The following is a 24,196-nucleotide window of genomic DNA, read 5'->3' as shown; positions in this document are numbered from 1 at the left end:
CTGGGAGCTGGAGGGAAGTGAAGGACGGGGAGGCTGGAGCCAGATTATGGCAGGGAAAATTCAGCCTGTGGGAGAAAATAGTGGTAGGACCACAGGAGGGAAAACCAACTTGAACTGCCTTTCCTTCCTCTGCTGAATGTCCTATTCCTTGCCCTGGAAGAGGATACAGGGAGAAGACGGTCTGTGTTTCCCAGCAAACAGCATCCCAACCACGGATCTCGCGCGTTCCCTGTGCCTGCAGCCGCGGCAGGGCGGCGAGGCTGGGGCCGGCCGGGGCAGCTACGGAGAGGATGGGCAGCATCCTTGTGCCTCTTCGCCTCCTGCCAGGTCCTCACCTCCTCTCTGAAGGCAGGGAAGGGAGAAACGTCTGCTCCTGGGCGTTTGTAGAGCCCAGGAGAGTCCGTGCTCCTTCCTGAGGGCAGGGAGAGGCTGTGCCCGGATCACTGGATTGACACGCAGAGACTGATGTCGTTTTCCTTATGCAAAGCTCTGCACCATGAGCCCCACTTTATTGCAAATAAGCAAGCGATCTTTTTAATCCAGTATAGAGTCCAACAGAGCGTGCATGTAACACAGCGCAGCACTAGCTAACCGCCAGCTTCCAGAAGAAAGGAGAAAGGGGGCAAACGCTGCGGCGCACGGGGCAGCTCTGCTCTGCAGGGCAGCGTGGCGAGGTGGGTGGAATAGCCCTGGAGGGTTACTGGGGTCTCCTCCGCTCCCCTGGAGCTGTTACGGGGCTAAGGACACTGTGATACCACTGTCCGGTACCAGACTTTGGTGCACGTCGGGCTGCTCACGCTGTTATCTGTTGTAAAGTCGCGGGTGAGTAGAGGTTCGGGGGAACGGCAGCAGCGCTCTGGAAGGATCTGCCTGTATCATTAATCTGCCACATTATTTAATTGTGAGCTAGAATCCAGGATGGCACATTATCTGCTAGTTTTGTCCTTGTGACTATCCAGTGGAAGGAGATTAATAATCCAGATGGCTGGTAAAATGTTTGTTTTATCATGCTTTCCGATTACTACGAGGCTATCAGCCCTCAGTGCCTATTCAAGTAAAATGTCTTCTATATACAGTGTATGCATTCCGCAGTCTAAATATATAATAATTACAGGTCAGCTAATGTTGGAACGGTGCCATTTGGTGATTTTATGCACCATTTGGGTATAGCTGCAAATTGATACATCACATTTCTACAGATTTTATATAAATCACATATAGTATTAACTAGCACAATGAAATGAGCAGCTCGCTCTGGCTCCCAGAACTGGGTCCTTAGGCAAAAGGGGCTTTTTTATTTGACTGTTTTACTTTTATCTGCCTCTGCAAATTATTATGTTATGCAGGAGCTGGTCATGACTTCCTAATTAGGGTTGAATTTTGAAAGAGGACTGCGAGCCTCATGATAAGTTTGTTCTTCTCCACATGTAGGGTGGCCTTTCAGTGTGAAACATCACTTAGGACCAGCATTATGCAACTTGAATTTTTTCTCCCTGTAGTTTTTCTTGGTTTCTTTTAATTAATTCTCAATACAAAGCGTTTGAAATGGTTCTCAGGGCAGGCTTCATTGTTTGACACGCTGGACCTTTTTAATGGTGTGGGGGAGACCCACACGGTGCCTTATTATTTCAGAGCCCATGCTTTTTTGCATTGCAGAAGTATTTAAAACGGCACTGAAGGCTGATTTATTATTGTAGGGTTGTTGGTGATTGCTGAACAGCTGTTTTTTGGTAGTGTTTTTTTGTTGTTTTTTTTTTTTTTAAGGAAAAAAAGTGGCATTGGCTGCAGTAATTCAGGCTGGTATCCCAAAGCCCTGTCTGTGCCAAGCCACAGCCCCCAGTTTCTGAGAGGGACAGGACGGGAGCCTGGAGAGAGTTCCTGAAATGCACGTGAGAGGCAGAGCTGACAAGCTGCCAGGGAACTGAAGTCCCACCTCTGCTCTGTGGAAGACCCCAGAGGAGGTTCACAGGGCTGGCAGCCACCCATCCTGAGCAGGGAAGACTGGGGAGACGAAGTGAAACTGGGAGAAAACCAGTTCTGAAGTTTCTTTTATTAAAAAAAAAAAAAAAAACCAAACGAGATTTGCCCTGGGAGGGATGTCCATCTGTGCATTTGTGTCCAGAGCATGTTGGAAAAGCTGGGGAAGAGAGCCCCCTTTTTCCAGCAGTGGTATCTCAGCTGTTATCCGCAGGTCAAGCGTTTCGGGCAGGAGAGCATTTCTGGGAGAGTCGGGTGAGTCTAAAACATAGCGAACACCCTACTTACAGGTGACTGTGGACAGGGCTAAAATAGAACCTTTGCAGCATTGTCTAAATCAACTAAATACGACATTTAATAAGTTACTGGGAAAAAACGGTGTCACCCCCAGTTTGCCTCTTCCACCTCACTGTCGCCTGCAGCACACCGTCGCTGCGGTTTGAGCAAGCGGGTCAGTGAAGCAGAGAGGATGTGGCTTGGGGTGCCGGCGCTGGGGCAGAGGACACAATTAACACTTTAGGTACAGCCTTCCGTTGCTCCAACACAGCCCCGCTCCTTCTCAGCACAGGCACGAGAGGATTCGAGAGCTGAAGGTGCAAAACCAGTCGTACTGCCTCAGACCAAAGGTCCGTTGAGCCAAATTGATGCTCATGGATGAGTACAAGAGCACGGCGAGCCCACAGTGATGCATTTAAGTCCATATTTCAAAGTACCTATGAGCTTTTCTACACCCTCTGCTTCAACGAAAAGACTGTCATCCTCAAAAAATATTTGTGAAGAATGTCCTTGGTAAGGTAGATTATCCCAGTTTATAGATGGGGAAAGCCTCCACCAGTTTGAGAGATTGACCCAAGGTCAGCAGCAGAGCTGCCAACGTACCTCGTCTTTTGTGAGTCATGGTCCAAACTTCAAATGATCCCCTGGAAGAATGATCCTTGCTTGAATTTTTGGAGAACTTTAGAGGTTAAGACAAAAAGCAGGAGCGTTTGAGCAGCGCAGTGGGGTTAGTACATTCAGCAGCTGAGGCTGGAGCGCGCGGGATTGAAGGCACACTTGGCTTCCCCTGTTACCCATACAATTGTTGCCTTTGTTTTTAATCTAAAGCAGAAGTCATCTAGACTAGAACTTTAATTTTTTCCTACTGGGAACATGAATCCTAGCAGGAAGGAGCAAAAATTTCATTAAGGAAAAAAAGCAGGGCTCCCGAGATTCCCAGATGTGGAAGCAGGGAGTGTTCCCGCAGTGCGCAAAAGGCAGACCGAATTCTGAGGTTTTCAGAAACCATGGAAGTTTGCAAGCTTGCTGTTTGCCTTAGAGTTTCAAAGCCTTTTGGATTTATGCTTTCAAGCTTCCTCCCCCTACTAGTACGATTAGATCTTTCATGCTTTATTTTTGAAATGAAAATGGAAATTTTTCTCCGGATCACTTGACTCCAGGAGGTAGAGCTTTAAAAATACCCTCTGTTGCCAAACTGGCGGGAGTGCCATGAAACTTGGTCGCAAGCTGTTCCAATTGGGTTTGGGAGAGCTGCAAAATACCTTTTCCTATAGTAGCAGGCAGGTAGGATGGGAAGTTATTTTAAACTTCAGCCAATGGGGTTTAATTCTCTGCGTTGGTCCTGCTTGATTTTCCACATATATTTGGTTTGGCATGCCGAGAAAGCTGTCATGAGGACATATCCCTCAAAGAACTCCCCGTGCGATCCTGTCCTTCCCAGGTCTCGGCCATTTTCTCATCTGAGGATGGCCCCCAGGTTTTCACAGCGGAGCCCCCACTAAAATCAGTGTCACCGCTGTAAGTGGCATTGTCCCCTGAGGTCGCTTTGGCAATCTTAGCCCGGCATGACGGTTACACAGAAGCAACACTTGGATGTTTCTTTTTCAGCATAAAACACTGCTTATGTATGTGAAGTGTTGCTCTGTCTCAGTGTGTCTGAAACCTCTTCCAGGGCAGAGAAGGGGGGTTGCCGGGAAGAGGCATGTTTTCTAACTGGCTTTTGTAGTTTTTTTGTCTCTGAACAAGAGATATTCTCCTGAAATTCTTTTCAGTGTACCAGGTGAGGTTTTGCGTTCTGGATCCCCGTATCTTTGGGTGAGATGAGATCACTGGCTCACTGACTTCCTTCGCAGTGACCCAGGGCTCAACCAAGCCTCCCAGTGCTGATGGAAATCCTACAAAAAACCCTCTCAGATATCCACATGCAGCCCCACAGTTGGGAGACAACATCACCTCATCCATCTTTAGGGGCTGACCTGCTGGAGAGCAGCTCTGTGGAAAGGGACCTGGGAGTCCTGGTGGCCAACAGGATGCCCATGAGCCAGCAACGTGCCCTGGTGGCCAAGAAGGCCAATGGCATCCTGGGGGCCATCAAGCAGAGTGTGGCCAGCAGGTGGAGGAAGGTCATCCTCCCCCTCTGCTCTGCCCTGGGGAGGCCACATCTGGAGCACTGTGTCCAGTTCGGGGCTCCCCGACAGGGAACTGCTGGAGAGGGTCCAGCAAAGGGCTACGGAGATGATGAGGGGACTGGAGCATCTCTCTGATGAGGAAAGGCTGAGGGACGTGGGGCTTTTTAGTCTGGAGAAGAGAAGACTGAGGGGGATCTTATCAATGCTGATAAATCCTTCAAGGGAGGTGCCGGGGGGATGGGAACAGTCTGTTTCCAGTGGTGCCCAGTGACAGGACAAGAGGGAACGGGCACAAAGGTGACCATGGGCAGTTCCATCTCCACCTGAGGAGGGCCTTCTCTGCTGTGAGGGCGGCAGAGCAGTGGCACAGGCTGCCCAGAGAGGTGGGGGAGTCTCCCCCTCTGGAGCCATCCCAAACCCGCCTGGACGCCGTCCTGTGCCACTGCTGGAGGTGCCCCTGCTCTGGTGGGGGTGGCACTGGGGGAGCTCCAGAGGGCCCTTCCAATCCCTATCATTCTGTTATTCTGTGATCTTTGCAGCAGATGCCGCGATGGAGAACCCCATCCTAGGGGAAGGACCTGAGGAAAGGCATGTAGAGCTGCTCCCAAGCATGCTGCATTTCCCAGGGGTTTTCCTGTGGCCAAACTGGTGTAGCTGGACCTGGCTGGGCTCACTGAAATGCCCTTCTGCAGCACCCAGTGCCGCAGGACCACACGGCTGTTCTGTGCCCTGGAGGCACCCCTTCCCCCTGGAGTTGTGTCATGACATGAGAAAGGAGAGCTGGCAGCCGTATGCGCTGGGTTTCGCTTCTGCTCTGCCACGCCAGACATTACATTGCCTCTTGGCTGCGCTGTCTTCGGGAAAGGGACGAAGCCTTTGGATGGCTCCTTCCTGCAACGGGAGCAGCGCCGAGGTGGCAGGAGGGGTTATTTCACCTCCTTGAGGGGCTTTGGCGCATCCCTCTGGTCTCCCGATGTGCGGAAGGGGGTCCCTCGTTGGCAGCGCAGGGTGGGGGACAGGTAGGAGAGTGCACGAGCAGAGCAGGCGGTACACCCGGCTCCGTCCGGGCTCTGCCGCTCGCTCCTTCAGGCAAATGGTCTGCACTGGGTTTCCCGCCCTGGAGAGCGCCCGGCGCGTCCTGCCCCGCTACCGGCAAAGAGAGCATCTGGTCATTTAAACAGGCACTGCTGCCCTGCAACCCCTGGTGCTGAGTCCCCGATAGCTCCCGGCCACAGGGCACCGTCGTGAGCAGGGTGAAAAGTCCGACTTTTTATTGCTTTGGGGGTTTTTTATCCCCTAATTTTGTGGCATCATTAACATTCTGCGAGAGAAGAGATGAGTTTTCTTCAAACATCTCGGCGTCTTGGCCTTTATAACTCACCGTAGGATGACAAAACGGGGGAGCTGTAAGAAGCGGTTTAGCAAGAGATGATGTTGGTTAGGAGCGCCGGGAAGCAGCATGGGCAGGTTTAGGGGTTTTTTACTTTACTAATTTACAGGAACGCGGCCCTTTACAATCTCTTTCAAACCAACTTTCAGCTGAATAATGGGCAAGTGTTAAAAACTATTAACGCTGAAAAGAAGATTGAAAGAGCGGGTTAACGACACGGTTTGTTTTCCATATGCCACTCTGTTTGTGTGGACAGTTTCACTGGTTCCAGGCAGATGTCTTTTTATGTTTGAAAGTCTCCCGTATGTGGGGCTCTAAATGCTGAGGAGAAAAGTCGCTTCATTTATGTAACAGCTGAGGGGATCTGTGTAAGGCAGCAGTATTTCTGTCTGTTTTAAGCTTTATTTAATGTTTGCTCATAAACTACACTGAGCCCGATTGGAGTTGATCCGAGTTATTTTAAGCGGGTTTTATTTGGGGGAAAAGGTGACAAAAGAAGGCATTTGATCCGTGTGTTGTGTGCAGAGCAGAGTCTTGCTCGAAGACGCAGAGATTAGGAGGTAGCGTTACCTTTTAGTTTACAAGTTCAAGGTATGGCGTTTTTTATTTGATGATGGAAAGAAAATTCACTCTGCTGAAAATGCAGTGATCCCTTTTCATTGCTTTTTGCAGTTTGTTCCAATTTAGAGTATTCAGGGTGCTGAATTTGGAGTGCCCAGGGGTGCTTGGCACCCTCTCCAGGGCTGCCCTCAGCCCCTCCCGGGCATTAGGAGACTTACTCAGCCGGTCTGATCTCAGTGCGGGTTGGGGATCACGATCTCGGGATGCTGAGACAGAGCATTTGCCTGAGCGAGAGAGGCTCTTCGTGTGAAATGGTGAGGAAAGCTGCTGTGAAATGAAATTCAGTGCTCATTCACAAATCCCGGCCTGGGAAGTTTACAGAACACTCAGTGCCACAGCCCGGTTAGCCCAGGCGGGTGTTCGTTCAGGTTTCTGAACTGGACGCATCCGCCCTTCCCATGGCAGGGAGGTTGGAACTTGATGATCTTTAAGGTCCTTTCCAACCTAAACCATTCTAGGATTCTAGGATTCTATGATTCTTGAATGAGTCACGGGTAAAGGGCCTATCCCTCTTTCCAGAGGTTTCTTCCTGTTGGGACAGACCCCAGCTGATGGAGCTGGGACAAGTAATTTTCTTTAGGTTGGTCTGGTTTGCATATGTACATCTTGTTTCAGCACTCTTGACAGCATCCATCAGACCAGTTACCCTTTCACATGATTATTTTTTACTTGGGCTCAAAACCATCAACACTTGAAATCCCTTTGCTTACGAGGGGAACGTGGCAGTGTGCGGGGAACCATTTGGGGCTGGTTGCACCATTATAAAAAAAACTGTCTGGGCTGTGAGCTGTGTGGACACCACGGTGCGTCGCTGGAAGAGCATCACCGGAAGAGCATCACCGTCGCTGTCAGGAGGGAATCAATCCAGTATCTTGCCGGAATCATGCAACCCAAGACCCAGCCTGCTTTCACTCGTTGCCTTCCTCATGCTTTTATGACTAAGCCTGTTGCTCTCCCCTCTTCTCCTCGCAGCTATGGGTAAACCAAGAAGATGGAGTGGAGGAGGGAACCAGCGATGTGCAGAATGGCCATTTGGATCCAAGCGCCGACTGCCTCTGTCTCGGCAGGACCGTTCAGAACCGAGACCAGATGAGAGCCAACGTCATCAATGAAATCATGAGCACGGAACGCCACTACATCAAGCACCTCAAGGACATTTGCGAGGTACGTTGGGGTTGCGACGCTGGGGTACTGCAGCAGGGTGTGGGATGGGCTGTTGAGAGCTGAGGACTGGGTTTGTCCTTGGGTGAGGGGGGCAGGAGATGCAGCGTGTTTGAGTACTGTGTCTAATACAGGAGCAGCATCTGTCAATAAGTATTGGTACTTCTGAGAATTTTCAGCTACATCTGATAATTACCTTTAGTTTGCATTAACTGAAAGTACAATTTTCTGACCTTTTTTCCATACCTCTTTGACTAAAAAATTATGAGGTTGAGATCCTTCAAGCAGTCCTCTTAATTAAAACCCAATGCCATCTACTTTTGAACTTGAGATTGAGGAAATTAGGTTGTAATTAAACCAATCAGTTACCCATTTCATCTATGTCTTTCACATTGGGTTCACAGTTTCCCCCGGCTCAGGATGGGCCCGCGTTTGCCTTTTCTTACGGTGAGACTGAGAGCAAAGTGTTTTACCTGTGGGAAATGAAGCACGTTATATTTATCCAGGGTCAGGGAACTGGCAAGCAAGTGAACTTTGGTGACTGACCCCTCACATCCTCAACTTGGTTCTTCTTCATTATGGTTCTTCATCATTCAATTAACCCCTACAAGCCCTCACTGTCCTGCAGCGTACAGAATTAGTGCCACAAGCTAAGTCCACAGTGCGGTGCATGCGGTGCTGGGTGTTTGGGAAGGAGAACGCACAGCTGCGCTGGAGAACGTTGCAGGACAGCTCGGGCATTGTGTGTAGAGCATATACTTATTGCTAAGAGGCATAAGTTTGTTAGCGCTAAAGTCAAAGTCCATGGCTTTCAGCTCATCCCTCTGAGCGGTTAGGATTTAGCGAGCCCGTGCCCAGTCTTTGCCGAGTCAATGTGCTGAAGCCCCTTGTGAGTTCTGCTTAGAAAAATGTCTTCTTCCCTTCGTACTTGCTGCTTCTCTATCATCAAGGCAAAGAGCCATCCAAAAAGCATCTATGACACTTTTCAAATATGGAAGAGCTTTGGGATTTCAATTTGGAAACAGATGAGCTTAATTTCGCTGGGCTATTTCAGGCAGAGGGCTTTGCACTGAGGAAGGGAAGAACTGCGGGAACTTCTCCACATATTGTTTCTTTCCCCGCATTTGCACTTTTCTCTTGAAAAACTCAATAAACCTTAACTTGCATTTCCCAGCCGTGTCACCGTGCTTTCGCCAAATCAGATTCTCAGGAGGTACAGATAGGTATAGCTTCAGTGACATCTGTGGGGTAACACTGATTTACAGCCCCTAATAACATGTTCCAGGTGTAAAAGAGATCTCTAAGGCTCTTGCCTTACTCTCTATGATGCAAAATGGTATTGAGGGGATAAATCCAGGTAGAGCACCAGGAAATGATTCAGCTGCCTCTCTTAAAGAAGGAGGAGGACTGAAACGGGCATTCTCATCTGTGAAATGATGGGCTGTCCCTCGCTGGAGAGAGCCTCATTGTGCTCAGTTTAATCAGAGCAATCCGTTTGCCTCGAGAAGGCTGGGAGACAGCTCAGTCATCCCGGGCGTTTCGGCATAGCACGACGTGACTGGTTGTGTTTGTGCATAAGTTGGGGACTGGAGATGGAGAGACACGGTCTAGCTTGAGCTCCTCCCAGCGCTACTGGAGGAACTTGTACAGAGGTGTTATTTGTGCCGAGGAACGAGTAGACACCAGACAACCGCTGAGGAGATGCAGAAGCGCTGTTGACAGCGGCAAATTCCCCCCTTCCCTTTGCTCTTTATTTTAAGGTGTCAGCACAAACAGCAGCGATATGACATACTGGAGGGGATGAGAGAGGAGTTCTGGCCGAATGGCGAAGGTTGAGCCTGATTTAGTACTGAGTTTAGCAGTGTGTAGCTATACTCTTGTTGCGGAGCTATAATGAATAACAAATCCGAACACCAGTGAGGCACCTTAAGGTGTGTGGTTGCTATCGGAGGACCGTAGCCCCTGCTAAATGACTAAGAGCCCTCCAATTGCTCTTTTCTGCTTCAGGATGTATTTCCACTACCTGCTACTATATTATTATACACTGTGTTATTATTCATAATACCCATGGCACTAGTCCTGCCAAGTCGGGAGCTCACGGGCCAGCCAGCACCAGAATAAAAATTACCTGCGCAAGCCAAGACCTGCGTGAAGCAGCTGGCTCGGAGGGGAATTCCCCATCACAGCAAAGCCATACTGCCCTGACAGCTGCTGCTGATGTGCCCGTGCTTGGGGTCTGAAGGACCAACTGCTGCTTGGTGAAAGAGTTTTGTGAAGGTTTTTGTTAGGGGTTAAAATGGGGAGTTTTTCCTGGACCGTGTTATCAGGTGTGGATGGGTCATTATTCTGAAATAACACCGAGGGGAAAAGAAAGAAGAAAGAATTTAGCCTTAAGGAAATATCCAGCAATAGGAATTTCGGGCTTAGGGGTTAGAGCTTAGAAAAATAATAAGAAATATTATTTTATAGTAATATAATATATATATAATAAGAAATAATACAATATATAATTATTTAAGAATATAAGGCTATAATAAGAAACAATAGAAAAATACTGAAAACTAGGCTTTTGTAATGGGTAGCAGTAACCAGCCTTACTGGTGGGCACCGCTGCTCACTCACTGTCCTGTAAAGCACCACATATACGCGTGCGCATCTCCAGGCTTGAAAAGATAACCCTGCGCCTGGGGTTTGATGCAGGGGGGCGCAGGGTCTGTCCGTGCCGTGGCACTGGTGGCGCCGGCAGAGCAGCCGAGGTGGCTCGGTCGGGAGAGCTGCCTCGGTGAGAGCAGAGGGCCACGCGGGTGGTTGGAGCTGCGGCGTGCGGTGGGGAGCGCGGGTGGAAGAGCGAGACGCGGGAGGGCCAGCGAGAGCCGGGTGCCGTGCTTTGAGAAACGAGCAGGGTTTGGATCAGCATGTGCGTTAGGAAGACAAGGCTGAATTTAAGGAGGTGTTAGAGGGAGAAGTGACAGAGCTTGGATGGGAACAGTGAGGCAATTTGGGAGATCAAAGGAAATCTCTGTATTATGAGTAATTTGGGGGTGGGAGGTTAGGAAGGGCGGCCAACTTCCAGTCCTGTGTTTTGCTCTTTTCCAAGTAATTTCACTTTGAATTTATTTTTTACTAATATTGACTGGATTCCACCTAAGCTTTGCTTTGGTGCCAGGACAGCTCGGAATGCCACGTGGAAAACATCCTCATTGCATCTTGGCGTGTCAAGCTGGGTCTGTTGTGCAGAGCTGATGGGACAAGTTTTCACGTGGTCCTGGTGGTGTTAGCCTGGCTCATTCTCGGAGATGGATGAAAAACACTTTTTTTTTGCTGCTTCAGAGTGAAGCAGCATAAAACCTTCTTGGCAGCAACACAGCCCACCTTCAGAGGACCACGTCTGAGGAGCTGCTGACCCCTTTGTATGACCCATTCCCATCCGTGGATATCGGACTGGAGGGCACCTCTGCAGAAAGGTCTTTGGATACTACACATAGGTATTTCCCAATGTGCAGTTCATAGCTGTCTTTCACAGCCTGCTTGGGCACATCTCGTCTTTCTGGTTTGGACCTGGCTGCTTCTTGCCTTTTTGAGGAACAGCCTTGTGCTCCTGCAGGACTTCATTTTATATTTTAGGTGGGCCCTGGTGCAATCACAGTGCCTGACATTCAGTACTTGCTGTGGACTGGTATTTGAGTAAGTGCTTTAGCGTTCTGGCTGCCTGGGACCAGACGTGGCTCTAGTTTGCCTTTTCAATTCAAACAGTCTCAGCTTTGTTCTTGTGCTTATTCTCGGTGTGTGCACATCAGCACAAGGCTCACCTGGATGCTCTGAGCACTGCTCGAGAGAACGGGATTTTTATAGCCCAGATGGTGCTGGTCCAAACTGAGGGGTGGTCTACAGGAGAGTGGAGAGAGCCCCCAAACTGGTTCAGAGGTAGAAAGAAACTGGAATATCATCACAACTGCCTTTGAAGTTATAGCCTGCAGTGGCTGTCATCTCCCTCTTCTCTCCTTCACCTTGCTCTCGGCCGGACAAGAAGAAGGATGGACGGATTGGCCACCTGTCCTGACTGTCTCTAAACCCGCTCTGGGGTGAAGAAAACTTCACACTTAACCTCCTGCAAGTACCTTCCAACTTTGGCCTATACGTCAGGGACTACATGGGAAAGTACTTTAAAGAGAGACAGTTTGACAGCTATTTTTAGAAATTCATTGAGCAAAACGCTCTCCAACATCTGCTCATCAGTCAGCTATCCCTTCTCTGAGCAAACCTGACGGGATGAGCAGAAGGAGGATGACATTGTTTTATGTAACAGAAGTAAATTTACTGGAAAAACTCTGCAGCAGCCTTCTAGCTGGCTCTTGCTGCGTATTCAGGATAAATCTTCAGTCTCCCCTTTGCTGGCTTATGCTGGAAACCAACCGTCCAAACGCACGGGCTGGATAGAGGGTAAGGCTTGGGAACTCCGTGCCTTCTTTTATTTTCCCTGTGGTTTTATAGGTGCCTGTACCGAAATGTGCTGCTTCAGCTTCTCTGAAACACGTGACTCGGGCAAAGCGATGAACCAGCAGAGGGAGGACGGGGAATCTTCAAGACGGTAGTTGTAGCCAATAGCAACCCCAGGGCTGAAAGATGTTCACATAAATCATCCGGTGACTGATTTCCCAGAACAACGAGGGAGAGGGGAGGCTGGCTGGGGGGCAGCCTGCAGCGTGCAGCGGGGCAAAGGTCCTAACGCAAACGGCTTGTGGCAGTCGTTCGGCACTGCCGGCACCAAAGCCAGTGTCAAAAAGAGCCTGGCCTCGTGGGCAGTCGCACATCTTTTTTTCTGTTTTTTCTGTTTTTTTTTTTTTTGTGTGTGTTTGAAAGCTGTTCTGAGATAAGCAGGTAAACATGAAAAGCAGCATAGAAAGATATCCTGCGTTATTCCTTGCGAGGCTGAATTTTCACTCGCCCTGCAACGTGGGAACCAGCCTGCTCCCATTCCTCCTGGCCTTGAAAAATGAGAGAGGGAAACCCAGGGAAGTGAGTCATCAAGGAGCTCCTGGAAGAAGAGAGACCTAGATTTAGTAAATGCAGAAGGTATTCCAAAATCCAAGCTTCCCAGCTGAAAAAGCCAGCAAATTCAGGGTACTGGTGTCCTTCTAGCTAAGCTGGACATCACAGAGCTTGGTTCTTTGCCAGGTCGGCCGAAGTTGCATTTATCATTCATCTGCTTGAAGTTCTCCCTCCCAGGAACCACATGGTGAGGCTGAAGGACAGTTTATTATAGCGTTCCAATGGTTCGCATTGTGGACCAGCAGCTGCGTGTCACCAGCTGGCGGTTCCTCTGTGTGACTAAGCATCCAGAGTTCCCAAATATAGCCATTCAACTGGAGCTGTTGGCATTTTTTTCCCTTCCTTTTTTTTTTCTCTTCCTACATAATAAAGGCAAGCAAAGTCAGCTCATGATGACCCCCGTGCTATTTCTTTTTGGTCAAGAGGCCGCAATCCGGACCAGGCCAGTGTAGCATCTGATATTTGGCCTTGCAAAGGTTCTAGTCTAAATGGTCCAGACAGGCGAAGCGCAGAGTGGGGTGAAGTGATTTGCTCAATGTCACACAGGTCGGTGGCAGAGCCAGAAATTCAGCCCAGGCATCCAGAGCCTCCCTGTGTCACCCCGTCCCCTGGACCACATGCGCTTCGGGAGAGTGTGTTTGAAGAAGCGCTCGTGATTCCGCTGGACCCACGATGGCGAGTTCATGGATGAGGCAGGGTCAGTGCGACAGGGAGGCAGACACAACTTGGCGTGTTGCTTTTTGCCAGAATATTGATCCACTCAGTCTTTTTAGGTCAGGAGGTCTTCAGAGCGGTGCTTGAGTACCGATTTGTGTTTGTATGATGTCCAGCTAAGCTCGGGCTCGGTACCAATAACTCTTGTGGGCGGATGAAGAATAAGCAAGGAAGAACTTTTTATTATTGCACTGGAGCGAGACGCGGGAGATCTGAATTGTTTCCAAATCTACTGCAGATTCATTCAGTGATTTTGGAGAATTTCCTTAAACTCTCTACATCTTAGTTCTTCCTCTCTCTTTCTCTGTTTGACTGTAATGCCTACAGACTCAGTAAGGGAGCCTGATGTGTGTATGGAGAAGGGTACAAAGCATTTTCCTCTCATCCCACTTCAAAAAGGAAGAAAAGCAATGAAAGGCGATAGTTGAGAAAACAGGAGAAAAATTCTCCCTCGTTTGACACTGTTCGGAATAGCATATTTGCACTAATGGAACAGAGGGTATAGAAAACAAAATTAAAATAATGCTGCTTTCCTCTAGATGGCATTGATCAGCAGCTCGGGCTGCTCCCGCTGTGGCTCCCTTGCTCGGGCAAAACACCTCCCCATCCTACTGCGTGGCCGTTGGGGTTCCCCGCCATGGCACTCACAGGGCAACAGCCTCCTGCTTTGTCTCAGACTATGGAAGATGAATAACAGGGGGGATAAACCCCTCCCAAGTCCGGGAACGCTTGAAGAGTGTTTTCCTTCAACGTTTCACTTGGTGTTGAAACGACTAGCATGGGTACACCCTCCATACCCTCGTCCTGGACCAAGGGCGTGCAACCACACATTAATAGAGTCTTTCTCAGCGTGATTATCAGCTTCCTTGTCCTGATTACTGTGGCTAAAAGGAGAAATCGGAGCGAGCAGATGATCAAACAGCCCTTCGCAGCTTTCTCTGTAATGCCGTGTGCCACTGAAGAGGACACAGAAACAGCGGTGTTTGTAGGAGCTCCCCTGGCTGTTGGGTATTGCGAGGCAGTGATTTTTGAAGGAACAGGAATGCAGTACCGTAACACACCTCTTCAGAGCTCTCAGCCAAATTTTGCAGTGCTCTGCGGCACAGGTGGGGACAGAGCCGTTCCAGGCTGCGCTGGCTGAGATCTCTGGGGAACCTTTCCTTTGCAAAACCGATTCGTGCGAAATGCTGAAGGACATTGAGGCAGAACCCAGCAGTGTCCTCCCAACGCACTATACCCGTGCTGTCTCCAGCACCTCCTGACGCGGGCTGTGAAGCCCTGTGCATACTGGGCGTGCTGTGTCCCGAGCAGGAGTAGTGCTGTGGGTCTGCTCTCGGTTGCAGTGGGAACAACAGTTCCAGAGATGATGTCTATCAAAAAAGGACTTGTAGGCTTTCAAGGCATGTTTTGCATACTGTATGCTTACTCATAGTCAGGAGTCGATGGAGACTGCCATGTCATAACAAGTAGATTTTGATTTCAGAGCCATTTTCTGTTTTTGTTTTTACTTTCTCCTTCCTCGAGAAAAATCTGGGAGCAGCTTCAGTATAAGTGTTTGGGTTATTTTATGGATCGTTCTGCCTTACTCCTTACAGGGTTACTTAAAGCAGTGCCGGAAGAGGAGGGATATGTTCAGCGATGAACAGCTAAAGATCATCTTTGGTAACATTGAAGATATCTACAGATTCCAGATGGGTTTTGTCCGGGACTTGGAGAAACAATACAACAACGAGGACCCCCATCTCAGTGAAATTGGACCGTGTTTCCTTGAACACGTAAGTTCATTTGGTATTTTTGTTTGGCAGTTTTGGGGGAAGGTGGGAGGGGAATAGCAGAGAAAGTCGGGCGTCAGGAACCACTCAGAATAACTTGTGTGCATCAGTACTGTCCTAGTTACGTATCACAGAATACCCCGTGGCCTTCCATTGCTGTAGGTGCAGGGAGAATCCAAAGTGAAGCGTATAGCTGGATAACTCCCCCAGTACACTTGAATCCCAACACCTTTCCACATCCACCCTTACTCACGTTACGTAGATATGATGTCCCCCACCTACTTCCCACCTTATTTTACTCTTCAGAATATGACTTCAGCCCACTCACAGGCCATCCTAATCAGCTCACGGATGACCAGAAGGTTGGAAGAGGTAAGAGAGTCCCAGAGAAGTACAAAGAGGCCTTAGTTGTGTTACACAAAGGTAGAGGAGAGCAAATGCTCGGGCTGTTCGCTGCGGCACCAAGGTGCATTTGCAGGGGATGAAAAACCCACGTAGCTCCAGTTGCCTTCCCCTGCGGAGCTCTTGGGCCGCGTGGGGAGGTGCCAGCTCGTGCTTCTTGCTGCCCAAGTGGCAGCAGGATGGCAGATATGCACTCATGCTAAGTGCGTGCCGAACAGGACGTTTGAGCTGATGATACAGTCCTGGAGGCTTTTGTCCAGCCCATCGTTCTGTTACATAAGCCACGTACTACAGGAGCTGATAAATTGGCCGGTGTTGTAAATATGTCAGGAAACGTCAAGAAAATTTTCATCCTGCAGTTCGAGGCTTTCCTTTAGGGAGAATGAAGTGCTGTATCAGAGCTTACGTGCGAGGTGCTCCGACCCGGAATGCAGATCCTGTGTTGCGTTACCTCGTTACTTACAGTCAGGGCTGAGCTGGCCGCAGTTCACTTCTTATTAGAGAAATAGCTGATAGACGTTCGTGAAACTTCAGCGGGGCGTCCCGAAAAAGGTTCGCAGCATCTCTCAAGCGTCATTGGTCTTCTCATTGAAAAGCAGGTTTCTTTTTGAGAAAGTTGCATGATGGTTTTAACGTTGCTCATTTTTATCAGAGCCTGCAAAGCCCACTGCTTGCTTCCAAAGCAGCTTCATATTCCGTCTCCGTGCTGAAAAGGTGTAAGAAATTTCGGTGAGAATCAGTAGCTAAAACTTCATGTCTTGAGGCTGTGCTGTCAATTCGCTTATAGTGACAATAGTAAGAATTACTACTGTTATTCGGAGGAATGTCTGACGCTTACCTGTCATCAGATTGGGGCTGAAAGCTGGCTAATGAACTCCTGATAAATTATCCCTGTTTAGCCATTTGGAGAAACTGAGGGATGAGGACATGAACGTTATATGGATCTGTGAAGCATTTGTTCCTCATCTGCTTTGGGATGAAAGAGATGTCAGAGAGACTGTTTGATAGGACAAGAGGAAATGGCTTCAAGTTGCGCCGAGGGAAGTTTAGATTGGATATTAGGAAGAATTTCTTTACTGAAAGGGTCATCAGGCGTTGGAACACATTACCCAGGGCGGTGGTGGAGTCCCCATCCCTGGAGGGATTTAAGGGTTGTGTAGATACAGTGCTCAGGGACACGGTTTAGTGGTGGACTTGGCAGTGTTGGGTTAATGATTGGACTTGATGATTTTACAGGTCTTTTCCAATCTAGGAGATTCTGTGATTCTGTGATTCTGTCAGCGCTCAGCTCTTGGTCAGCTGTGGGGATGGGAAAGCACCCGGGCTCCCCTATTCCCAGAAGGGCGGGTTATTTGGGCCCTTGTGGGACTGAGAAATAAGGGTTGCTGGTCAAGTGTATTTTTTAAAAAAGGAATCTGTCATTTTTAGAGTTTGTAAGGCATTGGCCACAACCTGATGTAGTAACTCAGGCTGTTGACCTGCGACACCTGGGCTTATATCTGAGCTCTCTCAACTACAGTCTTAATACGTGATGTTGGGCAGTCGGTTTGTGTCTGTCTCTCCCTTCCAGAGTAATCTTTCTTCGGCCTTGCGGCTGCCTTGCCCGTGTGGCCCAGACGAATCAAGCCTGAGTTAAGGGTGACAAACTGCCATGGCCCCATCTGTGGTCAGGGAGGGCAGAAAAAGGAGTTTCCAACAAAATTAGGACAAAAAGACTTGGTAGACCATTGCAAAGGGTGGGTGGGCAGACGTATGAGAAGGTCTTTTCCGTTGGTTGGTGTTTTCTGGCTCTCTGGTCCTGGGGAAGTCCACACAGTGGTTGGTGCCTTGGGTTCACAGTTGGTGAGGGGAATTTCAGATATACCCAGCTCCTAACCACTTGCCAGGTGCTTCGTTATCTTTCAGGGAAAGATCTCTAGAGATAACGAGGTTGTCTTGTACTACCGAAGGCCAGAGCTCTGCTTGGTTCTACCTTTACCTTTTACAAAGAAAACCCCACCGCACAATTTGAAACTGAGAACAGGCACAACGCTGCGCAGGGGTTCACTCCAACACACCCTGTCCCTCCAGAGACCTCAGCCAGGTGGCAATGCACAGGTCCCTCTCTGCGACCACGCAGCACCTCCTCCAAGCAGGAGGAGTACTCCGGGGTCAGTCCTTTCTCCTCCTGCTTGAGGTTTTCTTTCTTCTTCAGCTGTAGTGTGTTCTTGTTGGCACGTCGGGTGGTTGACTGCTCGCAGCACTTGTCTGACGTCTGCTCCCCTCTGTGCATCCCTTTTCTCCTGCCTCTCACAGCAAGATGGCTTCTGGATCTATTCGGAGTACTGTAACAATCATTTGGATGCGTGCATGGAGCTTTCCAAGCTGATGAAAGATAGCAGGTACCAGCATTTCTTCGAAGCGTGTCGTCTATTGCAGCAGATGATTGATATCGCCATAGACGGTTTCCTTCTGACGCCAGTGCAGAAGATCTGCAAATACCCCCTGCAGCTCGCAGAGCTACTGAAGTACACCGCGCAGGATCACAGGTACGCCGGTCTCTTCTTACACGGAGGGATTTTGCTCACTGTTTCTTTACGTGGGCTCTGTACGCGCACAGGGGTTGGGGGTTTTTTCTGTCCAGCTCTTCTCTTCGGGACATCATATATAAATTGAAGCGGGGCAAAGGTTCAGCAGACAGTTCAGAAGCTTCTCAAAGCACTGATTCTCAATGGAGCCAAACTCATCTCAGACAGGTGAACTAATTACCCTTGGATGTACTTTCTGATGCTACCGGTTACACTAGAAAAAATATCTAATTAGCATTCGGTATTCAGAAAGGCTTATTTCTTTATCCTGAAGAAGACCTCAGCACATAGCAAGTAGAGGGTCAGGATCTGCAACTCAAACCTGTACAGGCTCAGATTTGGGGAGAATTCAGAGCCAGCTCTGCTTTTCAGCCTGATTCCGTCTCTGATTTCACCATTGGGTTTAGGTTCAGAGGAACACCCAGAAGTTTGAGTACTTCCCAAAATTTCCAGGATCTCTTTTGCTGCTGCTGAGGGCAATCAACCTGACTCCCTGACCTAATGTAAATCAAGAATAGTACCTATGATGTCACATGTGATATACTGCTATAAAAATAAGGTGAGAGAATAATCAGGCCCCCTGAGCAGATTTTCTCCTGCCTTGCCAATTTTCTTTCTTTTTCCAAAACCCATTTAAAAGGAAGTGCTTCAGAGAACAAAAAAAGACCACAGATGTTTCAGAAAGTTCTGCAAGTGTTTGATTTTTTTTGTTTTTCCCCAAACCCAGCTCTAAAAGAGCAGAGAGACACGATACGAGCAAAGAGATGCATTGATTTGCTTTGCCCTGATTCGCAAGTTTGATTCCTCCTCGCTGAATGCCCAGTTCAAAATCACCAATTTGGATGTGCATTTGGCTCCAGATCCAACTTCTGGTTTTCCCTTCGTAACGAGACCACATCAAACTTGGAGTGGACTCATGGGAACGTTAGGCTACCAGAAACCAGCTCTAGGATCCCAAATGTTGTGGGTTTTTGTTTCTTACCAGCCCTGTGATGTCCCCTCAGTACTTACAGTGTGAATTCAGATGCGGCTTTACAACAGGAAGACATTAGAAGCCTCAGAGAGAAGAGGTCTCTGTTTAAAATGTCCTTCTCCAAGTTATTTGGTAGCAGTACCAGAAGGGATGTGGACAGTGTGATTACACAAGGGTTGAATTATTTTGGGAGCACATTCCTTTTTCCTTTGGGATGTTGGAAAATCAACATGTTGTTAAGCGAACAGATGTAGTTGTATCCCGAGGAGACTCGGACCTTTCCTGCAGTTAAGCGACAATGAGTTGATTCAGACTGAGAGCTCTTTTTCACTGGATTGTGTCAGCGATAGGACACAGCCACGGACACTTCGCTTGTCCTGTTTCTTCATTTTCTGAAAAGGGAGAGCGGGATTATATTTGCTTGTCTTGTGTTATAAAGAATAAGTCCCCTGAAGCCGTAACGCAGTGCATATACGAAACTCGTGCCCGCACAGAGAGACAGGAAAAGACCAGTGCCTTATCTCAGCCCTGGAGCGTGGCGTACTTCTGTTAGCGTGGGATTGTCTTGGCGCCTGGAGGAATGGCGTTATAACGCCAAAATGGGGTGGGTTATACCCCGCTTCCCTGTGGGGTAGCTCCTCCGATTCGAGCATTCAAAGAGCCTGGGAGGGACTGATGCTCCAGGCAACCCAGCTCGCGTCCCAGACAACCTTAATGCCACGAGTGGGGAAGACGAGGCACAGAGAGTGTGTCTTACTCCCCACCAGATGATTCTGCACTGGGGCCGTGCAGAAAACCCGCACTGCCCTGGTCGCCTGCTTGAAATACAGGTATTTTCTGCTCGTGTAATTCTGGCTTTGGGACGGGGGCTGAGATGAGCAAAGCCTGAGAAAGGCAAAGCAAATAATCTTTGGGGAATGTCATGTTGTGACAATATCAGACACAGGGAAGAGGCAGATACCTGCAGGGGGGGATACCAGCAGGGTCCACTATGAAGGAGGGAAACTGAGAAGGCAACTGGGGAGCTTCAGCTGCGTCCGTTAATCCAGCGGCGAGTTGTCCTTGTGCACTTGCGGTTTGACAGTGCTCATAATTAGATTGTGAGTCTGAAACAGAAGTTAGAAAATTATAGAGTGGACTAATCCTCACAATGAAATCAGGCTCATCGTTGGCCGGGTTAGGAGTCTCTTAGGCACTCTGATTAGAATTTAATGTGTAGGAAATACTGCTTAAATCAATTGAACCATTTATGAAGTAAGGCAAAATTCAGAAAGGACCAGGAGTCCCAGTGGAAGCAAATCTGTTAGCTTCGTCTGACAGTGGGACATTATATTCTTTTTTTTTTTTTTTCTCCTTCCTCTTCAGTAATACCGTACTTGTAGAGCTATGGATCTTCCCTGTGCCAGGTCAGGACAACAGAGCTGAAACCAGAAACCTGCCCGCTCTCCCCCAAGTTAGCATGGGATATTTGGCAAGAGTCTAGACTTGCACGATGATGGAGCACTGGAAAGAGGTTATTGCAGACCCAGTATAATTGACAAACAATTTATTTACCTTAATTTCATAGTTAATGCTATCCTATTATTATTTCCCTGGCCAAATGCTTTGCTTCTGTTATGTTTTTTCTTCTAAGTTTTTGCCAGCTCTGCCGCAGACACGGGCTAGGAGCCCAAAAAGTTCAGTCATGACTCTTTCTTCATTACTGCGTGAAAGAAAAATGTGCATGGGGTTTTCTCTTCAAAACAGAACATTAGGATTAGTAAATTAGCATTACCAAGATGAAACCCAGCTTGATTGGCACCGGCCCACACCGCATGGAGGCAGGCACGGGGGTGTTCTCAGAGCCTGGCTCCCATCAATTGCTTATTGTTTTGAGACTGGTTCATTTGAATTTTTCACAAAGCCACATCTGTTCACCTCTTAAAGATTTACTCCAGCTTAATGTGAATTAAATATATGAAGGTCCTAAGTGCAGCTTGCTGGTGTCCTGAGCGTTCCTGCTGCAGAACTGGGCTGGAGTTAAAAGTGTATGAACACGTTACATGAGAGAGGAGACTCTGCTACCGAGGGGACTGACGTTAGCCTCCCTTCTTTGCATGAACAGAATTGCTCAGAGATTATTAGTGACTGTCTCTAAACCGTGCACCTCTCCCTACCGCTACAGATCCTTTCTGGCCATAGTGCCTTACCTGTTTCCTTCCTACAAGAACTCATGGACATTTTGAAGACCAGACTAATGTCTCTCTGGCATAGCTCCGTTTCTCCCTTACACAACCAGGCACTCACTCCGTACAGATGGCCCCACAAAGGAAAACACAAGGAATTCTCCATTGTGCGTCATGATGGATGTGTCAGGCAGCCCATCCTCTGTTCTCCTTTACTTTGTTGGAGGACCAGTCCTGATGTGCTGAAATTTGTCGGATTTTTTTTGAACCTCAGCTAGAATTTTGACGTAAGAATTGAATAAAAATTGAAAAAGCATCTCAAGATTTCATCCAAGAAAGGATGGCAAAATAGCAAATAATACTCTGTTGTATATCACATTGTGATTGTTTCTTAATATTTATCCTGTTTGGATCACAGAGAGAAATGGATCTAATTCACAGCAGTCACCCCTATTTTAGCTGTCACCAGTGTAATTCGTAGCAATAATCAATAAAGCCATTCCCCCTGCAGCTGCCCAAGATCGCAGTTTTTCTCATTAGTCAGCAATCAATATCAACCCTTAAGTTAATAATATATTATGGTGGCATTATGACAGCTGGCCTTGTCTGTCTTTCCGATTGAAATGAACATTAAGGTTCCTTGGAATGGGAAAGAAGGCACAGGGCAGAAATCAATAGCATTGATTTCAGCATCACTTTTGGAAAAGACTGATCATCGTCTGTGCTGGCCCTGGCAGGAGGCTGGTTTCACTCTTTGTTATTACACTCACAGGCCCGTCCAGGGAAGAAAAAGGAAAAAAAAAAAAGAATTGCTTTGATTTGCTCACCTGAAGTCTGCAGTAAGAGTGAATGCCATGGGATAAACGCTCTGTGGAGCTCTTGGGGTCACCTTATGGCTTGGAAGGTGCTCTGGTCTTGTGTCTAATTGAAAAATATTTTCTAACGTTCGTTTTAAAAGTGGAAAAATCCAGGCCCAAAGGCACAGGCTGTAAAAATGTTCAGGCTTTCTTTTAGGATGCTCTTTAACTGAGCACCTGAAGACTTTAAAGAGCAGTGTTCACAACTGTTGGATGTTGGGTTGGCAGAGGCTGGACTGTACTCATGGATGTACATGGATGCACATGGATGTACATGGATGTACATGGATGCAAAGCAGCTGAGGAGCTGGCTGGCTTCCCTGTCTCATTCACGCGCAATTTCAGTTTTTGATGACCCAGAAAGACATTGCTGATGGAAAAAGTACGGTGTCAGAGTAATGAGTGGCAAATCCTACCTGCATTTCTTTCTAAAAGGATGGTGAGATGATGCTTCCGCTAGCGATAGACTGCTATGAGTTTCCACTGCCCATCAGGCTCCATTTCACGGACTTTTCTTTTGTGTTCGACAGTGACTACAGGTATGTGGCTGCTGCTCTCGCCGTCATGAGGAACGTGACTCTACAGATCAACGAGCGGAAGCGGAGGTTGGAGAACATTGACAAGATAGCTCAGTGGCAGGCCTCCGTTCTGGACTGGGAGGTACGGTAGATGCTCGACCCTGATTTAGTTGCTATAAAAAGTAAATTCCATGTAGTTGTTGAATTATCCAAGACTAGATATCTCATTTCACACAACCTTGTCTTGGAATTAAGCTTGGGACAGAGAAGACATATTTCCAGACTTTGGAGACAGTACTTAAGATGTAAAACATTGATGGTACTGTGAAGAAAATCTAGGGTCCAGTTCCAGTTTCATCAGTCGAAATCTGGAGTAACTTTTGCGATTGCAGTGCTGTTGTCCTGGGAGTAAGTGAGATTTGGATCAAACTCTGTGCATTTCTGGCTCTGTGCTTTGTCGTTGGGGAAGAAGTAGGGAATGAGGTGGGAAAAAGCCCTAGAAATTGTGACAGGTTCAGGAAATGGAGGAAACTCTTCTGGTGGTGGCTTTATGATTAGAAGCCAAAGCATTAAGCTAAAGTCAGAGATGCTCTTTGCACATCTAAAACGAATACCCGCTTAAAGATATTTCGGAACCGGCCCTATGTGTAGTGATTGTGTAATTAAGGAGATGAGAATCATAGGCAAGGCAAAGTCAGCAGAAGGATTCCCAACTCGCAGGCTTGCGGTCTCCTACATTTTTGCCACGTGCTTAAAAAAAAAACCATACTAAAATTATGTTGTCCTTTTTGTCCCTGATTTTTGTAAAATCATTGCATGAACATCTGTAAATAGGGTTTTGGAAGCAAACCGAGGACAAATGTTTTTTAAATCCCTCTCCATGTTGTCATCGATCTGTGTGTTTAGCAAGTAGATACTTAGAGTGATGGAACAGCCTTTCTTCTTCCTTACAATCATGAATATCTGGAATAACTCCACATTCAAGCTAATGGGGATCGTACTATGTAAATTACTGTATGGGAAAGATGAATTAATCCTTTAATTTTTTTTCCAGAAAAGATCTAGGAAGGCTGGGAGGAGAGGGAGAGAAATACAGGAGCCTCACCTTCTTACTGTGTATCCTCCTTGACTGAATTAGTTTCATTGCTATAATGAAGGTTGGATTCAACCGTGGATCTCTTGATAAAACATATAAATGCAGCAATCATAGCTGGTTCTTAAATTATGACTGGCTTTGAGAGCAGAGAATGCAGATGATTTGCTTGATTGTTTTATTGTTGTTTACTGTGAAGAAACCTCTCTCTCACTCACACGCAGACTCATTTGCAGAATTAGAAAACTGCTCTCAAGGAGGCACAGGACCATCAGATATATCTTCACCCTTCAGTATATTCCATGTGATGAGCATGGAATGAATGTGTGTCATTTGTAAGAAATGCCGAGGCCCTCGTTGTAAATAAATCTAGATTAAGGACGGATCAATTCCAAGTCAGTGAATATTCATGTGTGAGTAGAAAGCCAAGGTGACCTCCGCATAGGATCTATGGAATAGCAGTTTCTTTCTCTCTTCCATTAGCTCAGTTGATAATTCATTTTTATTTAGCCATACCCTTGATAATTCATTC

The 24,196-nt window shown here is 47.7% G+C and overlaps 1 protein-coding gene across 1 annotated transcript in view; it reads left to right on the top strand.

Annotated features, from left to right (window-relative positions):
• The window catches only part of ARHGEF9 (Cdc42 guanine nucleotide exchange factor (GEF) 9), a 69,444-nt gene that overhangs the window by 7,157 nt on the left and 38,091 nt on the right, over nt 1–24,196 (top strand). The window contains exons 2-5 of the mRNA XM_009886513.1: nt 7,366–7,557; nt 14,913–15,092; nt 17,787–18,019; nt 22,584–22,713. Of these exons, the coding sequence (XP_009884815.1) occupies nt 7,366–7,557; nt 14,913–15,092; nt 17,787–18,019; nt 22,584–22,713 (735 nt within the window). The remainder of the gene's footprint in view (nt 1–7,365; nt 7,558–14,912; nt 15,093–17,786; nt 18,020–22,583; nt 22,714–24,196) is intronic.

The sequence above is a fragment of the Charadrius vociferus genome, unplaced genomic scaffold, assembly GCF_000708025.1.
Source record: "Charadrius vociferus isolate BGI_N301 unplaced genomic scaffold, ASM70802v2 scaffold506, whole genome shotgun sequence".
NCBI classification, from domain to species: domain Eukaryota; kingdom Metazoa; phylum Chordata; class Aves; order Charadriiformes; family Charadriidae; genus Charadrius; species Charadrius vociferus.
This window is presented reverse-complemented; position numbering and strand designations above follow the sequence as displayed.